This window comes from Microcaecilia unicolor, chromosome 6 (genome assembly GCF_901765095.1).
Source record: "Microcaecilia unicolor chromosome 6, aMicUni1.1, whole genome shotgun sequence".
Lineage (NCBI taxonomy): Eukaryota > Metazoa > Chordata > Amphibia > Gymnophiona > Siphonopidae > Microcaecilia > Microcaecilia unicolor.
In genome coordinates this window covers 68,366,855-68,386,197 of record NC_044036.1, presented here as the reverse complement: position 1 = coordinate 68,386,197, position 19,343 = coordinate 68,366,855, and the positions used below count along the sequence as shown (strand labels likewise).

Below are 19,343 nucleotides of genomic sequence, written 5' to 3'. Positions count from 1 at the left end.
TCCGTTTCTACTGCTGGTCACCATCTTGGAGGGGGCAAGTGATGGGAAGTGACGAAAACAATCTTCGACACCATCCCCTACAGCCGTGGAGAAATGTGCACAGCTTAACTGTTTTTTTCTCACAGGAAAGAAAAAAAGACATATTTCTTTTTCTTATAATTTTCTTTCAAAAAGACCCCTCCTCTTTGCTTTAAAGGGCACATATAAACAAAAGCTAAGCTGTTTTAAGATTAACTTCCACAAGAAACCATAGGGGGTCTGGTTAGTTAGGCTTTCAGATCCATTCAGACAGAAACCCATGAACCCCTTCCTGCAAGAGCTGGTTTTCTCTGCAGACAGTTCAAAGGGAAAATTATTTTAAAATTTTTAATTAAAAAAAAACTGGGCAGAGGAAGTAACGTCACATTGGAAGATGGCAGCATAATCTCGTAGCTCCGAAGGGGCTGCATTGAATTTCAGCGATCCCTGCTGAAAGCCAAGCGAGCTGACACTGAGTATTTAATGTAAAGGCAGGGGAAGGTATGCCACCGCGACGGAGCCTGGAGAAATTTCGCCATCCAGCAGCACAAGAAGCGGAATTGCAATCGGAGGCGATGGGTTCTCTGAAGAGTGAACACAAAATGGCAGCAATATCATCAGACTCAGAAGAGGAGGAGCAGGTGGCAGCCCTAGTGGAGCGGTTGGAGGTCATGAAAATGGACATGGCAGGCTGGCTGCAAGAGCTACGGGCTGACATGGTTGGGGTTCGAAAAGATGTGCAAGCTGCCTTGAAGGACATTAAAGTGGGGATTGACGAGTTGTTACAACCCTCAAGACCGCCATTTCTCAGGAGAGTGTGGCGGTACAAGAATTGAGAGAACAACTAGAGGACCTTGAGAATAGATCTTGAAGATATAATCTGAAACTCAAAAGGATCCCTGAGGAGGAAGTGACGTCATCGAGCGACATGGTCACTTGAGAGCTGAGCTCCGCATGTCTCGTAGCGATTAAACGATCGAAAGCCCACTCTGAAAAGTGCATTGATCGCCATCGGAGAGCGGAGACCCGAGTGATAGCGGCTGAAGGCGACTTGGATGCAGGAGGAGACGAGGAAGGTAGATTTTGCCCGCTTTGCATACTCCTCGTTGCCGCGAGGAGAAAAAACAAAATGGCGGCCGCACAGCAAAACCGCCAGGAGCGAGCACAGCCGGTGTCTCCCGCTGAGATAACACCTCCGATGGAGGCAGATGCCGGCAAAGACCGAGGGAAGCCCGCGGAGGAGATGGGACCCGAATGGCAGCAATGGCTCCAAGAAATAAGAGCAGATCTGAAAGCAATGCGGAATGATCTGGTGACTATGGGAGCTGACTTAAAGGGCGAAATACGGGAGCTTGGATCCAGAATTGAGGAGGTGGAGACTAGACTGGACGCCCAGTCAGAGACGATCGAAGTCCTAGATCAACGAACCACTGCAACCGAACTGACACACCACCAGGTCTTAGACAAGCTGGAGGACTTGGAGAATCGGAGCCGCAGGTGCAATTTGCGCTTCAGAGGGCTACCGGAATCCCCTGCCTACTTAGATTGCGAAACCACGGTTCAAAAACTGGTGAGCGAGCTTCTGGCGGTGGAACCAGCATCGATCCAACTAGAACGAGCCCATTGAGCACTCGGGTCCCGCGAGCTAACCTTCCAAAGGACATAATAGTCTGCTTTAGAGACTACAAGCTGAAGGAGCAAGTGGCGAAAGCGGCACGGCAGACTCCAAACTTTACCTGGGACACACACGCAGTAGAAATATACCAAGATCTTGTGGCCACTACTCTAAAACACAGAGCAGATCTTAGGCCGGTCACCAGACGCCTTCAGGAACTTGGAATCCGATATAAATGGAGGCACCCCTTCGCCTTAGTATTCTATAAGGAGGGAAAGATGCAGCAAATAAGATCACTCTTAGAGGCGAAGGAGATCCTGCCAGAAGAAGGTACGGCCGAGTCATCTAACTTAGGAGCAGCAGCAAAGCAAGGCTCGACACGGCTGATACCACCAAAATGGCAACAAGTAGGGAATGGCCAGAAACGTCTGAAGCATCAACAGTCGGTAACCAAAGTCTCCTGAAAGAAGGAGGACTAGGAGAAAGGATATCCTATCTGTCTGTGTCTTACACAGAGGCTGGATTGTCCTGGTAGAGATTTCAGGCTGAAGAGTACCAGGGTGCTTGTCGCACTGTTGAGGGGCACAGGTACAGCTCTGGATGACTCTGGGATGTGGAAGGAAGCGATACTTTAATGTGTTGACACTGAGTTTATCCTGTTCAACTGTTACAAAGTTAAACTGTTCAATAAGGGTGCTATGTGATTTAGAACTTGTATGGGGCTTTGACTGTCTATATTATATGAGTACCAGCGGGGTCTTGCCACGACGTACACTAAGCTCACACTCCTTCCTTAGATGCCCTTGATGCTCCACAGGGGCAGCTTTAAAAGTCAGGGGGGTGGGTGGGAGGAGGGGTGGGGACAGGGGGGAAGGGTGGGAAAGACTACTTCAGAGAAGTTAGGGGACAGACCCAACAGGGATGGCAGAAAATGAGGAGACAGCTAAGATTCCAGAAAGCTATGGAAAGATATGTTAAGATGAAATATGTCCGAACTTAACTTATTGCTGTTTAACGCGAGAGGGCTGAATATCCCAAGGAAGCGACAACTCCTGTTTAGAGAAATGCTTCGCCTTCGGGCGGATGTGGTCCTGGTGCAGGAAACCCATTTATTGCCTAAATTTGAACACCTATGTCGCCATAAAAAGTTTCCAACTATATACTTTGCGTCTAATGGGGATAATACGAAGAACAAGGGAGTGCTCATAGCATTCGCGGGAGATAAACCATGGAATATTTCAAAGGTGGTCAGAGACAAAAGAGGAAGATACCTCTTAGTAATTTTCTCACTGATGGGGCAGGTCTACACTATAGTGAATGTTTACGGCCCCAATATGCAGCAAGAGGGATTATTTTCTGAGCTAGATCAGGTAATTCAACAACATATAGAGGGCTCCCTAATTGTCGGGGATGATTTCAATCTTACCTTACAGCCCCCCTCGACAACTCTTCGGGTAACACACGATATGGCCATAGAGATAGAGTACGACTGCATGAATTTATTGCCCATTGGCATTTAGATTTGTGGCGTCAGTTATATCCACAAGAGCAAACTTATACATATTACTCCACAGTCCACCAGTCGTTTTCCCGGATAGATTTTTGGCTAGGGGAGATATCAGTAGCAGGAATGATGGGGACCCACCAGATATTGCCCAGAACCTGGTCAGATCATTCCCCAGTACTGATGCAATTGGTGCTACCTAAAGCTCGAAGGGGAAGGAGAGGTGGCGCTTAGATGATGCTCTCTTACAAGACCCGCTTAATGTAGCGAGCATAGAAAAGGATCCCTGAGATAGAGACGTTCAAAGACTGTGTGCAGGTGGTGTCTAATTTTTGCAACTTCTTATTGAACCCAGCGGAGGAGGGGTGAGATTATGGATTTTCATATTCAGCGTGCACATCGGAGCTTGGGCCCTATATGTGAGGGGTCCCCCAAGATATTGTGGTTTGTTTTGGAGATTTTCACACCAAAGCGCGCATTTTGGCTAAGGCACGCCAGACAACAAAAATTGCTTGGAAGAATTACAAGACTGGCGTTAAGATTTAGCATGGTCCACCCTACAGAAACGCTGCTCGTTCCAGGAAGTTACCCAGTTTATGAGGGAGAGAGGATACAGGTATCACTGACTGCTTCCATCTGCGGTTTGGTTGAAGGGAAATCATGCAAGGTTAAAACTGAAGCAGTGCCTGGTCAGCACTGAGAGACTTGGGATGTGACAATTTACCCACAATATCAAAATCCCCACCGCGAGAGTCTGCTCCAAGGGCGGACTTCAGCATGGCAGACAGTGGTGCATTAGGGAAGAAGCCCCCTAAAAGGGCCACTTGAACATTTGTTGTCTTCTATTAGGAATCTTTCAAAGTATTCATTTATATTTTTCTGTGATTGGAGTGACCCCTCCCCCTCTTTTTTTTCGGGAAGGAGGGTAACTGAGGGGGCTGATATTGGTTGCAGAGGGAGGGAAGATTTTTGCTAAGGTAGTTGGGGATAAGGTGGACCTTATATGGCTGTAAAGGTGTCATGTTCGTGAGCCCTTGTGCCGGGCGGAGCACAGAGATGAGGAACTCGAACCTGGGCTCTGCTGGGCAGCCGAGCAACCCCAAGGCTTCACCTGTGGTGACCGCCGTTCCCCAAGGGTTGAGCCCCCAGGAGCGGGCGGATGACAGGACTTCCGGATGCAGGCAGGGGTCAAAGGCGGGCCGCAAGCAGCAGGCAGAGAGTAATTCGGGTTCAGAGGTCAGAGACAGGCAGAGAGTAATCCGGGTTCTGGCAGTGGTCCGAGACGTGCAGCAGGCAGAGAAAAATCCGGGTACTAGCTGTGGTCAGAGAAAGGCAGTAGGCAGAGAGTAATCCGGGTTCAAGCAGTGGTCAGAGACAGGCAGCAGGCAGAGAGTAATCCGGGTTCAAGCAGTGGTCAGAGACAGGCAGCAGACAGAGAGTAATCCAGGTTCAAGCAGTGGTCAGCAACGAGGGTCATCAGAAGAACACACAAGAGCACAAACCAAAACCTACCGAAGTAGAAGCCGAAGCAGGGGAGAGCAGACGCTCCTGAAATAGCCCCCACCATCAGGAGCAAAGGAATCAGCTGGCAAAGGAGGCCTCCAGTTGGCTGGTCTGCCGGAGGGGAGGAGGAGCCTGGCTGCGAGGCTCCAATCCAGCGAAGCAGGAGGCAGGGCAAGGGTTTCAGTGTTCTTGGCCCGCGCAGGCTCACAGCCAGCCGGGCACGAAGCAGGCCGCGCCAGCCCGAAACTCTCAAGAGCGCCAGCTCTGTCAAGGTGGCCGGCACTTCACTCCACAGGAACGGCGGCGATTCTCGGAGCCCCGGCTCCGTCAAGATGGCCGGCGCTTCACTTCACAAGAGTGGAGGTGAGGAGCGTGATAAAGGGTGGAGGGAGGGAAATGGGGATGGATATCGGAAGTAGGGCTTTAATATTTTATGGCTGAGGGATGGATGTGGACGGGTAAGTGTGGATGTGTGCAGGGATTTAGTGGGGATTCACTTGAGAAATCTATGGACTTCCAGGGGTGTGTCAGTTCCTTTTGGGGTGGCTGATCTGAGAGGAAGAAGATCAGCGGGTTTGAGGGGAAGCGAGCAAGAAGATGGATTGTGGGGGAGGAGGGGAAAATGGTACTGTGGGTACTGGGGGAGGGGGTTGAAGGGAACAAGGTACTGATCGGGTCCTGGAATGTCAATGGTCTTATAATCTGGGGAAACACAGTGTGGATTTAAAGGAGTTGGGTCACTTGCAGTGGGATGTTATCTTCCTACAGGAGACGCCCATGTTTTGCACCGTCGCCCCTTTTGTAAAGGTGGTGGTCCACTGGGGGGGGGGGGGGGGATGCACAGGGAGAGAAGCTGTTCTGATCCAGGAAGGTTTTGGATTCAGTGTGTAGCAGTAATTTAAGGATCAAAGTGGCCGGTGTTTAGCTTTAAAGGAACTTTATCGGGGCGGGAGATAACTTTGATTAATGTATATACCTCCAAATATTAGTCAAGCAGATTTTTTCAGGGGGAGAACGCCAGAGTTTTGTGCGAGGGAGGTGATTATCGGGTGGGGGGGGAGGGATTGCTATCGATACATATTTGGATCATTCCTCTGGGGCTGGGCATCATGGAAGGCTCCATTGAAGGGCTATTCATGAGTTCTTCAGGGGGCTGGAAGTGGTGGATTGTTGGCGGTTAATGCATGGGCAACAGCGCAATTGTACATTTCATTTGCATGCTGCCAACACTTATATGCGCATTTGTTCTGACACTTTTTTCCATAGCTATTTCTTGTACTGGTGCTGTATTTAACTTTTTTTATTTAAACTTGTATGATTCTTAGGTGAACACTGCTACAGTAAAATAAAGCCTTTAAAAAGGAAAAAGTTTAGTTATCGGTAACTTTTTCCCCCAGTTATGTTGTAACCATCAACTGTTTTTTTTAAACAAATGCTGTTTCTTTGCAGGAAGGTCCCTGTCCGTTTGTTTATTTGTAACACAAAACAACTACGGCTCTGTGTGTGGGAAGGGTTGTTTCAGAAACCAGCTCTGAAGAGCATGATCTCATACAGATGTCTTGAAAAACAGGAGAGGTTTGGCAAGGTGTAGATATACACACTGGTAGGCTCTCAGCTGCCTGTAGGAATAAAAGGGGGGGTTGTGTGGGTAGGGGGTTTGTGGATTCTCTCACAAAAAACAGGACATCACTCAAAAAAACAAAAATCAATACTGCTTTGCTAAATACTACGTTACAGGTTTGCTTTATATTCATCACAGCTTTTTATTTTAAATTTCCTTTCGAACTGGCTGCAGAGAAAACCAGCTCTTGCAGGCAGGTGCTCACGGATTTTTGTCTGTGTGAACGGATCTGAAAGCCTAACAAGCCAGATCCTCTATGGTTTCTTGTGTAAGTTAATCTTAAAACAGCTTAGCTTTTGTCTATATGTGCCCTTTAAAGCAAAGAGAGGAAGGGTCAATTCTTTTGTTTTAAAACCTACAACGGCTATCATTTAGTAATCAGTCTTGTTCTTAAAAAAAAAAAATACGGACTTAACACAATCCAGCTTAAAAATAAGTACATAAGTATTGCCATACTGGGACAGACGAAAGGTCCATCAAGCTCAGCATCCTGTTTCCAATAGTGGCCAATCCAGGTCACAAATAACTGGCAAGATCCCAAAAAAAAGTACAAAACATTTTATACTGCTTATTCCAGAAATAGTGGATTTTCCCCAAGTCCAATTTAAAATGGTCTATGGACTTTTCCTTTAGGAAGCCAGCCAAACCTTTTTTTTAAACTCCGCTAAGCTAACCGCCTTTACCACATTCTCTGGCAACAAATTCCAGAGTTTAATTACACGCTGAGTGAAGAAAAATTTTCTCCGATTCGTTTTAAATTTACTACTATGTAGCTTCATCGCATGCCCCCTAGTTCTAGTATTTTTGGAAAGCGTATCCTTTTGAAAGAAAAAAAATTATAAGAAAAAGAAAACAAATGTCTATTCTCTATCCTGTGAGAGAAAAAGGATAAACTGCACACATTCCTTCATGGCAGTAATGGGCAATATCGGATTTTTTTGACATCATTTCACGTCAAGGAACCCCAAACAAGATGGCGACCAGCAGTGGAAACAGGAAGTGACATAGTGCAACTAGTGATGGCCGCTCTCTTGGAAAAGGGGATGTGGCTGAGTCACTTCCTGTGATGTTACTAAAAGAGGTGGAGTTTGCGGCAGGGCTATATAAAAAAGGGGAAGGGATTGGAGAAGGCTATGCAAATAGTGGTTAGGGGGGGGTTATACAAAAGGTGTGGGCTATGATGTCACATCCGGTGATATCAAGGGGGGGGGGGGGGGGGGGCTTGACATGTCCTCTTTTCTAATTGGCTGTTGAGACCGGAAGTGGTGTAGTCACCTGTCGAAAATATGCAAACTAGCTTTGACGAACGTCAGCGAGATTCACTACTGAAGCCAATTATCAGGAATTACAAAACATGCTTTGTAAGTGTTAAGTATTTCCTAAATACGTCTTTAAACATTTTCTAAACACAGGATTAAGAACCTATTTTCCGTATAGTAATCGGTACAGAATTTCAGATACTTTCAACTTGATAATGGAGTGTAGAATAAAAAGCTCTTTTTGAATGGTAAGGGTTGGGATTAGAAAAAAGAAATTAAAGAGTTTCTAGCAGATCTACGAATTTCCTTCTCCAAAGAACATATGTTACAGCTTAAGTAAGATGGAGCTAGGCCAAGTATTCTATAAGCCAAGGCACAGATCTTAAACTCCATTCATGCCATGGTTGGAAGCCAATGTAAGGACCTAAACAGTGGCTTAAATCTATCAAATAGTGGGCCGAAAAAAAAATCAGCCTAGCCGCTGTATTTTGTACCATCTGCAATCTTGTCAAATCAACAGCTTAGTGCTAGCAACATAAAACAGGCTGCAATAATCCAATTGCGAGACCAGCCTAATTGAAACATAGAAACATGATGGCAGATAAAATCCTGAGAATCCAACAAACTTCTAATTCTGCACAGTTTTCATTAGGAGGAAAGATTTTTTTAATTAAAGAAATCTGCACAATAATCCTAAAATTTTTAGTTGAGATACCAATTTAAATTTATCTACTTGAAAAAGTGTCATTCCAAATGTGATCAACTTAACCAATCAATAAAAATTTGGCCCTATCTTTAATTTTAAGAAACTTTTTATTTTTGTTACATTTGTACCCTGCGCTTTCCCACTCATGGCAGGCTCAATGCGGTAGGCAATGGAGGGTTAAGTGACTTGCCCGGAGTCACAAGGAGCTGCCTGTGCCGGGAATCGAACTCAGTTCCCCAGGACCAAAGTCCACCACCCTAACCACTAGGCCACCCCTCCACTCATAATGATTTGCTGTCATCTCTCAAGCTGTCATATACAGTTTGCAATACTACATGAGTATTGGTAGGCAGGTTACTCACAGGTAATAACATAGTTATGTCATCTACATAAGTAAAAACCTTGTTAACAGCTGATAAGAGCACATAACCCAAGGAACTAGTCAGCACATTAAACACAGTGAGAGACAAAGGAGATCCCTGAGGGACTCCACAGGATGGCTTCCAAGATGAAATAGACTTCTGAAACCTTACTATATATTGGTGATTTTTTAAAATTTATTTTATTTTTGTTACATTTGTACCCTGCGCTTTCCCACTCATGGCAGGCTCAATGCGGCTTACATATTGTATACAGGTACTTATTTGTACCTGGGGCAATGGAGGGTTAAGTGACTTGCCCAGAGTCACAAGGAGCTGCCTGTGCCTGAAGTAGGAATCAAACTCAGTTCCTCAGTTCCCCAGGACCAAAGTCCACCACCCTAACCACTCCTCCACTCCTCTCAAAGGGGGTAGAACTGCCCACTGGAGTGCGTTGGAGTAGTCTAGGGGGACACTGAAAGACAATATGGCGGCATGGGGGCACTGCATTGTCCGAGGGGGGACTGGAGGGATAAGCATAACATAGTAGTTGAACAACTAAGAAATAAAAAAGTATTTCTTTTTTTACAGTTTTATCGAAATGGTATCTTTGTGAATAGGCCCACCTACAACACTATAGGCCAACTCCTTTTCTATAGTTTAATTCACTTGATATACCACTCTTCCAAGTAAATAGAGAGGTTCACAATAAAAAAAAAGTAATAAAATTTACCTGCTTATGCATATGAGCATATGTTTGCGCCATCACGAGTGAACCAATAGTGCATATGTTTGCACCACTGCAAATAAAATGTGCAAAGTGTTGCATAACTCATGAGATGTCAGTAGTACGAACTGCCATTTCGGTAAGTGTTGAAAGCATTACTGCGAGCAGATTACTTATTTTTGTATTTTTAGCTGGTTAGCTTGGTTAGGTATTGAAGCATAACTGTGAGCAGATGACCCATTCTTGCCAGAGAAAAAGATTCACATTGCTAAAGAAATAAGATTTTACATATTATTTTAACTATTTCTTTTGTTTTTCCATTTTATCGAAACTCCGAATAATCTGTTTTTCATAACAGCCTCAATGGTTGAGGGGGCCGCTATAGTAAATTTATGGAACTAAGGGGGTGGCGGGCTGAAAAAGCTCGGAAATCACTGAGATCTTTTTGACTTAAGAAACCCTCAAAACATTACCCTCTACCCCGACTGAACTTGATATTGACAGCATGAGGCAATGGTCCACAAAGATTGAAGGCACATGATAGATCAAACTGTAATACAGCTTTCTGACCTTTCCCTAATAAAGATCTTCCCTCTGCAAAAATAGCCCCGATTACTGACTCCGTACTATGATAATTTCCAAATCCAAATTGTGAAAAGTGCAAAATATTAAGTCTGTCCATATACAATGTTAATTGGAAGGTCACCAGACCATTCATAATTTTAGTGAATAGTATAGATGTAATGGGTCTGTAGAAACCTCATGCACTCATAAAACAGAGTTCTTAATTATAGGAGTAAACATAATATTTCCACCACTGAGTGGAAAATTATCGAACCATTGCTTCAACAATAAAAAAAAAAGATTCAGGAGCTTTCCTAATTACATAAGAAGGACAGCTATCCAAGGAGCAATATGACGAACTATACTTTTATGTTTCAACATTTTTATTGAAAACTGTGCAAAGATACATTAGCATCAAGAAAAAATATACATCCACAACAAGGCCATTATCAGTCTATTCGTTTATCTGATCAAGTGCAGCAATCTGTTTTCTGCTCTCTTTTCTTGTCCTTCCTTCTTCGATTTTCCTTCCTTCACTATTAAGTAGTCATTCCCTTACCCCTACTCATGTGTGCACATATGACAGGTAATCATTTGGCCAATAGTAATATCTCAATTACATTGAGCTGACTTTCATCTCTGCATTTCTGACACATTCCTTAACTGATTGGCAATTCATTTTTTTTTTGTTATTGAAACATTCATACAGAAAACTGGTCATAACTAATCTCTAGTCAGTATTGCAAAATCAAAAACATCTTAATATTAACAAAGTGTTAGTTTCGTCTTCAAGGAAAATTCTTTTCACTCTACCACAAACAGTTATTCTAAGCAACTAATCTTTTAGAACAGACTCTACCAGTATAGCACCAACTCTGTCTATCTTCAGAGCATACCTGTGTTAAAACAGGAATTATTCACCAGTCAATGATCTGGTGGCCGTTCCCTAACTTCTCTTCTCCTCCCCCCATCTCACATCCTGCCTCGAATCATTGGAAAATATAATGTAGTATGTCCACATTGCTCAGCATCCTCCTTATGTGCCCTATCCCAACAAGTATCTTCACTTTTTCTGTAAACCACCCACCTACTATTACTAACTTTTAAACACTGAAACCTTTCTCCCCCTTATTCCAACCCTTACTTGTCCTCCCACCTCCCCATCCCCCCCCACGTAAATCTTCCCCTTATCTCCCCCCCTCCTCCATAGCACTGCTTACTATAACTCATTTCGCTTCTATCTACCCCAAGGAAGCCGGTTTAGATTTGACTGCGTGCCCATGGGGAAATTTGTTTAAATAGGCTCCCCACACTTCAAGAAACCTTTGCTGCCTCCCCGGAGACCCACCTGCTCCCCTAGACTCCCAAGGAACAAACTCCAATGCCAGAAGGAAGGCGGGCGATCCCGTGTCCAATAAAGTAAGATGCATTTCTTCCCCAATATGCAAGCCTTTCCCAGAAACCATTTTTCACCCTTCGATCCTACTGGCCATAGACCCAATGCACTGAAGATTGCTTTTCAAGTTGTTTTATTTAACCTTTAAATTTTCGATAACGCTGGAAATAAGAGAAAGTAATATGTAGGAATTATTTCAGTCAGGTAATTCTATTCTCTTCCTCAGACCACTAAATAGGGAGAGTGAAACAAGATAAGGAGATCAATTAAACAGTAAACAGAAAAAAAAACCCCCGTGGTATTAACCTGATTATCCCCAGATATTACTCGTCTAATTCATTATTCCACATTGATCATCTGGTTGGCTTCTTCAAGGCCAATACGGTGTATAGTCAAATCATTTCATTGAAAACATACTTATTGTCCAATATTAGTTAAAATAATACATCTGAATACATTCTTTTTAAAAACCAGAAGTTATTTAACAATACATATACTTGAGTCTCTAATTCAAATCCCACTGATTAAAGTAATCCCAGTTTTCACAGGCTACACTCCTTTTAAAGTAATAATTTGAGGAAATATTTCTTGCTCTTTCAAAAGTTACTATACCCCTTTGCTCGAGTACCCCTTCCAGAAATCGACCAATCACCCTACATTGCCACATACCATAAAAAAAAAAGTTGCCTCCAACCTTCTACATTTCTTACAGTTTTGTGACTCTGTTACCCCGGCATGAAAGGCTTTTCTCTGAGAGAAATATGCTCTATGTATTGTCTGAAAATGACATTCCTGTAGTTCCGCACTATGTACCAAGTACGTGCCACTCCGAAGAGCCATTGACAGTATTTTTGTCAATATACTTCTACCAGATTCTACACTCCATTTTTCCGCTACCAGCCCCAGATCTCTGTCTCAGGTCAATCTAACTAAAACACCATGAAACTGAGATTTGTCCTGCAGCGACTCCTTCTAACAATTCTCTCAATTGTCTACCAAACCTCAGAAGTAAGCTGCCCTCCGGCAAAGATCGCACATAGTGAGACAGTTGACCATAAGCCAGCCAAGATGACGGGCTCTGCCCACACCTCATCTTGAATGCCAAGTAAGACATTAACGACCCATCCTCATGTACTAGGCTTTCTAATTTAGTCACTCCCTCTGCTGCTAGAGAGTGAAACACCCGGTCTAAACGATATATTCCCTAGCAAAGGGAGCCACACACTACTGAGCGGATTCTGTCCCCAAAGCGGGAGCACCACTCTCCACAAACACCAAAGGGGTTGACGCAATAAGTTTCCTCGTAGCCTCTCTGGCAGTTCTCTTTTAGAAACATGGGTGAAAAAAGGCACGCTCCAATCCCATATCTATGACGAACTATACTTTTAAAAGAGTTCTTAATTCAGTCTCATCAATAGGCTCAAAATTGACCCAGAATTGCTTTCCTCTATTCAGTCCCTAACAATATCCTTCTTACTAACCACAGATCTTGCATTAATATAAGATAATGGCACTGCAGTATAAGGAGGCAAGAAGGATGAGTGACCATGGGCATAATCGCAAGGGAACGACCATCTCTAAGAGCCCATCTCTAAGGACGTCCCGGTGAAGGGGCTGGGAAACCGCTATTATCAAAACAAGATGGGTGTCCATCTTTCATTTCGATAATACGGTCGGGGACGCCCAAATCTCAACATTTAAGCCGACCATGTCGACCATAGAGATGGTCGACCTAAATGTTGAGATGGTTGTCCCCAGTTTTCGGCAATAATGGAAACAGAGGACGCCCATCTCAAAAACGACCAAACCCAAGTCATTTGGAGGCATAGTTTCAAAGCACTTAGCCTTCCAAAGTTCCATAGAAACCTATGGAGCTTTGGAAGGCTAAGTGCTTTGAAAATATGCCTCTTGGTCATGGGAGGAGCCAGCATTCATAGTGCAGTGATCCCCCTGACATGCCAGGACACCATCCAGGCACCCTAGGGGGCACTGCAGTGGACTTCAGAAATTGCTCCCAGGTACATAGCTCCCTTGTGTGGAGCCCCCCAAAACCCACTCCCCACAACTGTACACCACTACTATAGCCCTTAGGGATGAAGGGGAGCACCTACATGTGGGTACAGTGGGTTTCTGGTGGGTTTTGATGGGCTCACATTTACCACCACAAGTGTAACAGGTGGGGAGGGATGGGCCTGGGTGCGCCTGCCTGAAGTGCACTGCACCCACTAAAAACTGATTCAGGGACCTGCCTACTGCTGTCATGGAGTTGGGTATGACATTTGAGGCTGACATAGAGGCTGGCAAAAACATGTTTAAAATTTTTTTTGTTTGGGTGGGAGGGGGTTGGTGACCACTGGGGGAGTAAGGGGAGGTCATCCCCGATTCCCTCAGGTGGTCATCTGGTCAGTTCAGGCACCTTTTTGAGGCTTGGTCGTGAAAAAAAATGGACCAAGTAAAGTCGGCCAAATGCTCGTCAGGACGCCCTTCTTTTTTTCCATTATCGGCCGAGGATGCCCATCTCTTAATCACGCCCCAGTCCTGCCTTAGGTACGGTGCCAACATGCCCCCATGAACTTTGGTCATCCCCACGACAGAAAGCAGTTGAGGACGCCCAAAATCAGCTTTCGATTATGCCAATTTGGGCAACCCTGAGAAGAGGACACCCATCTTCAAGATGGGCGCCCTTCTCTTTCGAAAATTCCCCTGCATGTATCCATGTTAACACCCGTTATTCAAACCTAACCTAGGGGGACTTTTACTAAAGCTTAGCTCGAGTTATCTGCAGCAGGGCCCATAGGAATAAAATAGGCCGTGCTGCAGATAATGCAAGCTAAGCTTTAGTAAAAGACCCCCCCCCCCCCCCCCCCCAGCTTTTGATGTTTTAACTTTAGCAAAATCAGGCGACGTATGAGAAAGGACTACCGGAATAATATTAGTCATAGCATTTGAACAATCAATCAAGGTACGATGAATCTGATTGATAGGAACATATTGCTGCCATGCTAAGGCAGAAAAATTATCCCACCCAAATCCCCGCCTCCAAAGAGTAGTAAACATCAAATATACAAATTTAAACCAATGCATAAATGAAAACAAACTAAAATATAAAAAATTGATTGAAAGCAGCACACAGATGTTTAAAATAGAATTTACACACAGTCCAAACTTCTCTGCCGTAGTTCTGCTCGAAGTAGGTGTCCTTTTCTAGTGCTAATGGAATGACGTCCCTGCAATGTGCCCATGATCGCCGCTGCTTCACCTTTCCCTTGCTCGGTGAACAGTCAATGTTTCAAGTATTCACAGTTCTCTCTCTCAGAAAACCTACCTCTAAATATAATTAATAAGTTGACCACAAAGTTACCTATAAAGGCACCCCCCTTAGGCAAGCCCCTTTGGTGAAGCGCCTCAAAAGCTGGCACTCTTTTGAGCCGGTCTGCAGACTGAGGGTAGGTGATGGCATCACAGCACATTGCTCTTGTAGAAACTCTCTTGTGACTACTTCACTCTCATGGAAAAGTTCAATATATAGTGAAGGATAGTTTCAAACAGGGGCTGACTGCAATCAAGCTGGACTGTGTTCAATCATCTAGCAATTAATTTGGCCACTGGCTGATTGAGTAACTAAGGCAGCAGTTACCTTTTCATATGGGTGAAATGGGTTGTTAGATAACTTAATGTTTTCCATAAATTATTCATTATTTAAGGAACAATGTTTTTTATTTATTCACATTTTTCTTTGTTTGACATTACAATTGTTTAAAGATCAGAATCATTCAAATTCAAAGTGACACATATGCAATAACAGGGGAAATCCAAAATGAGGTGGGGTAAATGCTTTTTTGCATCAGTATATTAAATGTTTGAATGGCTCAAAGAGGAAGGAGGGAGGGGGTGGGGAATTGACTTGTTTCTAAAATATGCCCTGTTTCAATGCACATTCCACCCTTTCTATTGGTGTTGTTGAATGTACTTTGTTTTGTTTCATATAAGTTTGTATAATTTATATCTCTCTCTATAAAAGGCAACCCCAACGTTCTGAAGCCTCCACGGAAGTTGAGGCGCCCCCGAGATATCCGGTGTGCCCTGGAGTGTCTGCACCGCCCTCGCGTCAAAACGTCATGACGTCGAGGGCGGAGCTATGACACTCGAGGGCCGAAACGGAAACGCCACAGCGAACAAGGCAAGTAGCTTGGAGGGACGGAGGGAGGGGGGCCCCTTGCTAGCGCCCGTTTCATTCCGCTCAGAAACAGGCATTTTTTCCTAGTTACTCAATAAAATAGATTTACCGTAAATGTCCAAGTGGCTGATGTAGCTGGATGCAAGTAGGAAATTATCTATTTGCAGCAAATATCTATGTAAAAACATGGCTACTCTGCTTGTATCTGAGCAGTAGCAAGCTTTAGTCAGTTAATGTATATTTGGCATTAGTTATACTATATACAGACCAGAAACCATATTAAATCCAATAAAATCAAAACAAAAACATCCATAAAATGTAAATTAAATTATTGAAATGATATGTGCTCAGTACTTTTGGTGTATATACAAAGACTCAGGGATTGAGATGTAATAACACCTTCACAGACATCATAGCACGCCCTGCCTCCTCCTAATAAAAACTGCTCAAAGTCTTTCTTCAAAATGCAAAATTGTATACAAATGTAAAGCTGTTACTTATCTTGAGCAGTAGATTTAATCCAGTTGCTTGACGTGTATTTGCAGCATATTTGCAGCAAGTGAGTAGAGTCTCTAAGGTACTCTACTCACTTGCTGCAAATCTTACAAGAGAATCAACCCTTACTCAGCTCTGCTATTTTAGTATCTCTAGATGTTGTTTCACTATACACCAGCATTCCTCATCTGGAAGCCTGCACTCTTGTGGATTTACATCTTCAACAGCTGGAGATCTCTTCAGGTAAAATAGCTTTATTGAACAATCTAACTGAGATTATCATTAAGAAAAACTATTTTCAATTTGAGGAAAGATTCTATTTGCAAACCCACGGTATAGCAATGGGTGCTACCGTGGCTCCTACGATTGCCTGCTTATATATGGCAGCTTTTGAGCAGACGTCTCTATACTCGTCTGAATACGCTTCTAAAATGTTACTATGGAAACGTTATATTGATGACCTTTTCCTGGTTTGGATTGGGTCTTTGGATGAGCTACAACAATGTTTACAATATTTGAATTCAGTAGATCCATTATATTAAATTTGAATCTACGATAGGTTATCAATCGATTGATTTTTTGGACATCACGATTCATATCCAGGAAGGCAATTTTGTAACAGAAGTGTTTCGGAAAAAGACTGATTCTAACACCTTATTGCACTATCACAGTTTTCTTCCAACTGCTTCCAAGAATGGGATCCCAATAGGACAATTTTTGCATATGAAGAAGTTATCTACATCTAAAGAACACTTTAGAAATTCAGCTATGGATCTGCATAGTAGATTTAAGACCCGTGCTTATCCTAATAAAGTGATCAAGAAAGCTTTTAAGAGAACTACTATTATTGACCGTCAATGGCTGTTGAATCCAGCCCCTAAAACTTCTGATAAAAATGATCGACTTGTGTGTGTACTGCCTCATTCTCATCAAGCAGCTATTATTAAGAAAATCATTACCAAACATTGGGGTATGCTGGCTGAATTTGGTTTTGATCAAATACCTACTTTTGCTTATACACGTGATCGTAATGTGGGAGAATTTTTTCATTTACTAAACCATTCTCTCGATGTAATATCAGCCCTGTATCAGGTGAACACAAAAGTTGTGGCAAATGCATCTATTGCCAGTATGTTTGGCACACTTCTGAGGTTATTAATCCTAAAACTGGCAAAGTGTTCCATCTTAAAAGCTGCACGGATTGCAACTCCTCTCGCGTTGTCTAGGGTATTATATGTCCCTTTACTAAATGGTACATAGGACATACAAATAGACGCATTAAGCAACGAATCACCGAGCATTTAAGCAATCTGAGAATTAGGAAACATGAAGCACCACTTGTAGAACATTGGTTACAGATGCAACATAAGCTTACAGATCTGAAATTTGTGGTGCTTTTTCAGATTAATTTGCCCCTCGGAGGTGATGCCTCACGAATTTTTACTTCGGAAAGAACAAGAATTTTTTTTTCGCTGGCAAACAGTGACCCCTAGTGGTTTAAACCGAGAAATTGAATGGCAGGTATTCACTTAGCTGGCGCTTCCCGCGCTTGGCAGTCAGCTGTTTTTGCTATAAACACTGCGCATGTGTGAGCGTTTTTTTTTTACAGGATATTGATCGATTTGGAGAGGGTTCCTTCCAAAGCTGCTGCACTGTGAGTTAACAAGATTTTTGATTTAAATTAAGATACAAAGTGAAGTTTTGTAATAGTACATGATTTTACATAAGAAACATGACGCTGAAGTTTTACTGAGTTTGTTTTGTTTTGGTTTTGTAGTTTAGTTCCCATGAAGACGCCGCTTTGCTGGCGAAACATGGCCCATGTAGGGAACTTGGGAATTTGTTTTTTCGTTTGATGATTGAATGGAAATATTTTGCACTATACAAGTATTGCATGGACCAGGAAGCTGCACCGAATGTTTAATACACGTCAAGCAACTGGATTAAATCTACTGCTCAAGATAAGTAACAGCTTTACATTTGTATACAATTTTGCATTTTGAAGAAAGACTTTGAGCAGTTTTTATTAGGAGGAGGCAGGGCGTGCTATGATGTATGTGAAGGTGTTATTACATCTTAATCCCTGAGTCTTTGTATATACACCAAAAATACTGAGCACATATCATTTCAATAATTTAATTTACATTTTATGGATGTTTGTTTTGATTTTATTGGATTTAATATGGTTTCTGGTCTATATATATTTCACATATAAAGGAACTGAATTTAAATGAAACCCAGTGACTGTATCAGTATTAGTTATACTATTACAGGACTGTATATTATACCTTTAGGCATGTTGACTCCCAAGTTAAATACCACTAATAACTTTGCAGTAGATCTTACCTTGCAATAGAGATCATAACGTGCTTTCACAATGGGATTATTCAGGATGCTTGTAGCAGTCAGAATACTCTCTCTTTTTATTTGTTCCTTGTATGCCTAATTTAGAAAAGAATAACAATGATATAGCAAAGTAACAAAATAGAATTGGCCAAAGTTATGAGACCCACATTATGCTGGAACAGCAGTGTAGCTGCACGAACTGATTTGCGCTGTCACGCCCACTCTCCGCCACCCCAGACACGCCCCCTCCCAGAAAAATGCTGAAAATTATTTAGCACACAGTTTGCACATACACATTCAGAACTTACCATGGGATGTCTCAGTACATTACATGGTAAGTCCTTTTATTCTGTGGTAAGCATGCACTAGTGCTTTCTGCAGCTTAGTAAAAGGAGCCCGTAATGAAAGCAATTTCCAAAAGCCACTTATGTGGCTAAATGAGTTATTGAAAAGTACTCACCCTCTCTGCAGGACTTTGACTACAATTGCGCTTTGCTGCTCTCTAGAAGTTGCAGCCCTAGACAACTGCCTAGTTGATCCAATGGTTAAACGACCCTCGGGGGCAGGAATGCTGGCTTCGGCCTAACCCCTGGTAAGCCTTTCCTCAGCTGAGAGGTGCCCAGCTCTACCACCGGCTGCCTTTCAGGTGCTGTGGAGGACTTGCAGCTCATCTGCATATCCTTACAGCCGGGGTGACACCCAGGTCCACTCTGATCCACTCAGGGCCTCCACTCTAGGTGCCCAGCGCTCCCCACCAGGTGCTGTGGAGGAGTTGCAGCCCTTCTGCATTTCCTCACAGCTGTATCCGGGGTGACTCCAGGTCCACCCCGACCTTCCCAGGGCCCTCGCTCCAAGTGCACAGAGTTTCCAGGTGCTTTTTGACTAGGATCAGGCGACCCTCAGGGGGAGGAATGCTGGCTTTGGCCTAAGCCCTGGTAAGCCTTTCCTCAGCTGAGAGGTGCCCAGCTCTACCACCGGCTGCCTTTCATGTGCTGTGGAGGACTTGCAGCTCATCTGCATATCCTTACAGCCTTCTCCAGGGTGACACCCAGG

At 43.5% G+C, this 19,343-nt stretch overlaps 1 protein-coding gene across 1 annotated transcript in view; it reads right to left on the bottom strand.

Moving 5' to 3' along the window:
* The window catches only part of LOC115472445 (DBIRD complex subunit ZNF326-like), a 282,530-nt gene that overhangs the window by 78,968 nt on the left and 184,219 nt on the right, over nt 1–19,343 (bottom strand). Inside the window, exon 9 of the mRNA XM_030206732.1 lies at nt 18,216–18,386. Coding sequence (XP_030062592.1) covers nt 18,216–18,386 — 171 coding nt within the window. The remainder of the gene's footprint in view (nt 1–18,215; nt 18,387–19,343) is intronic.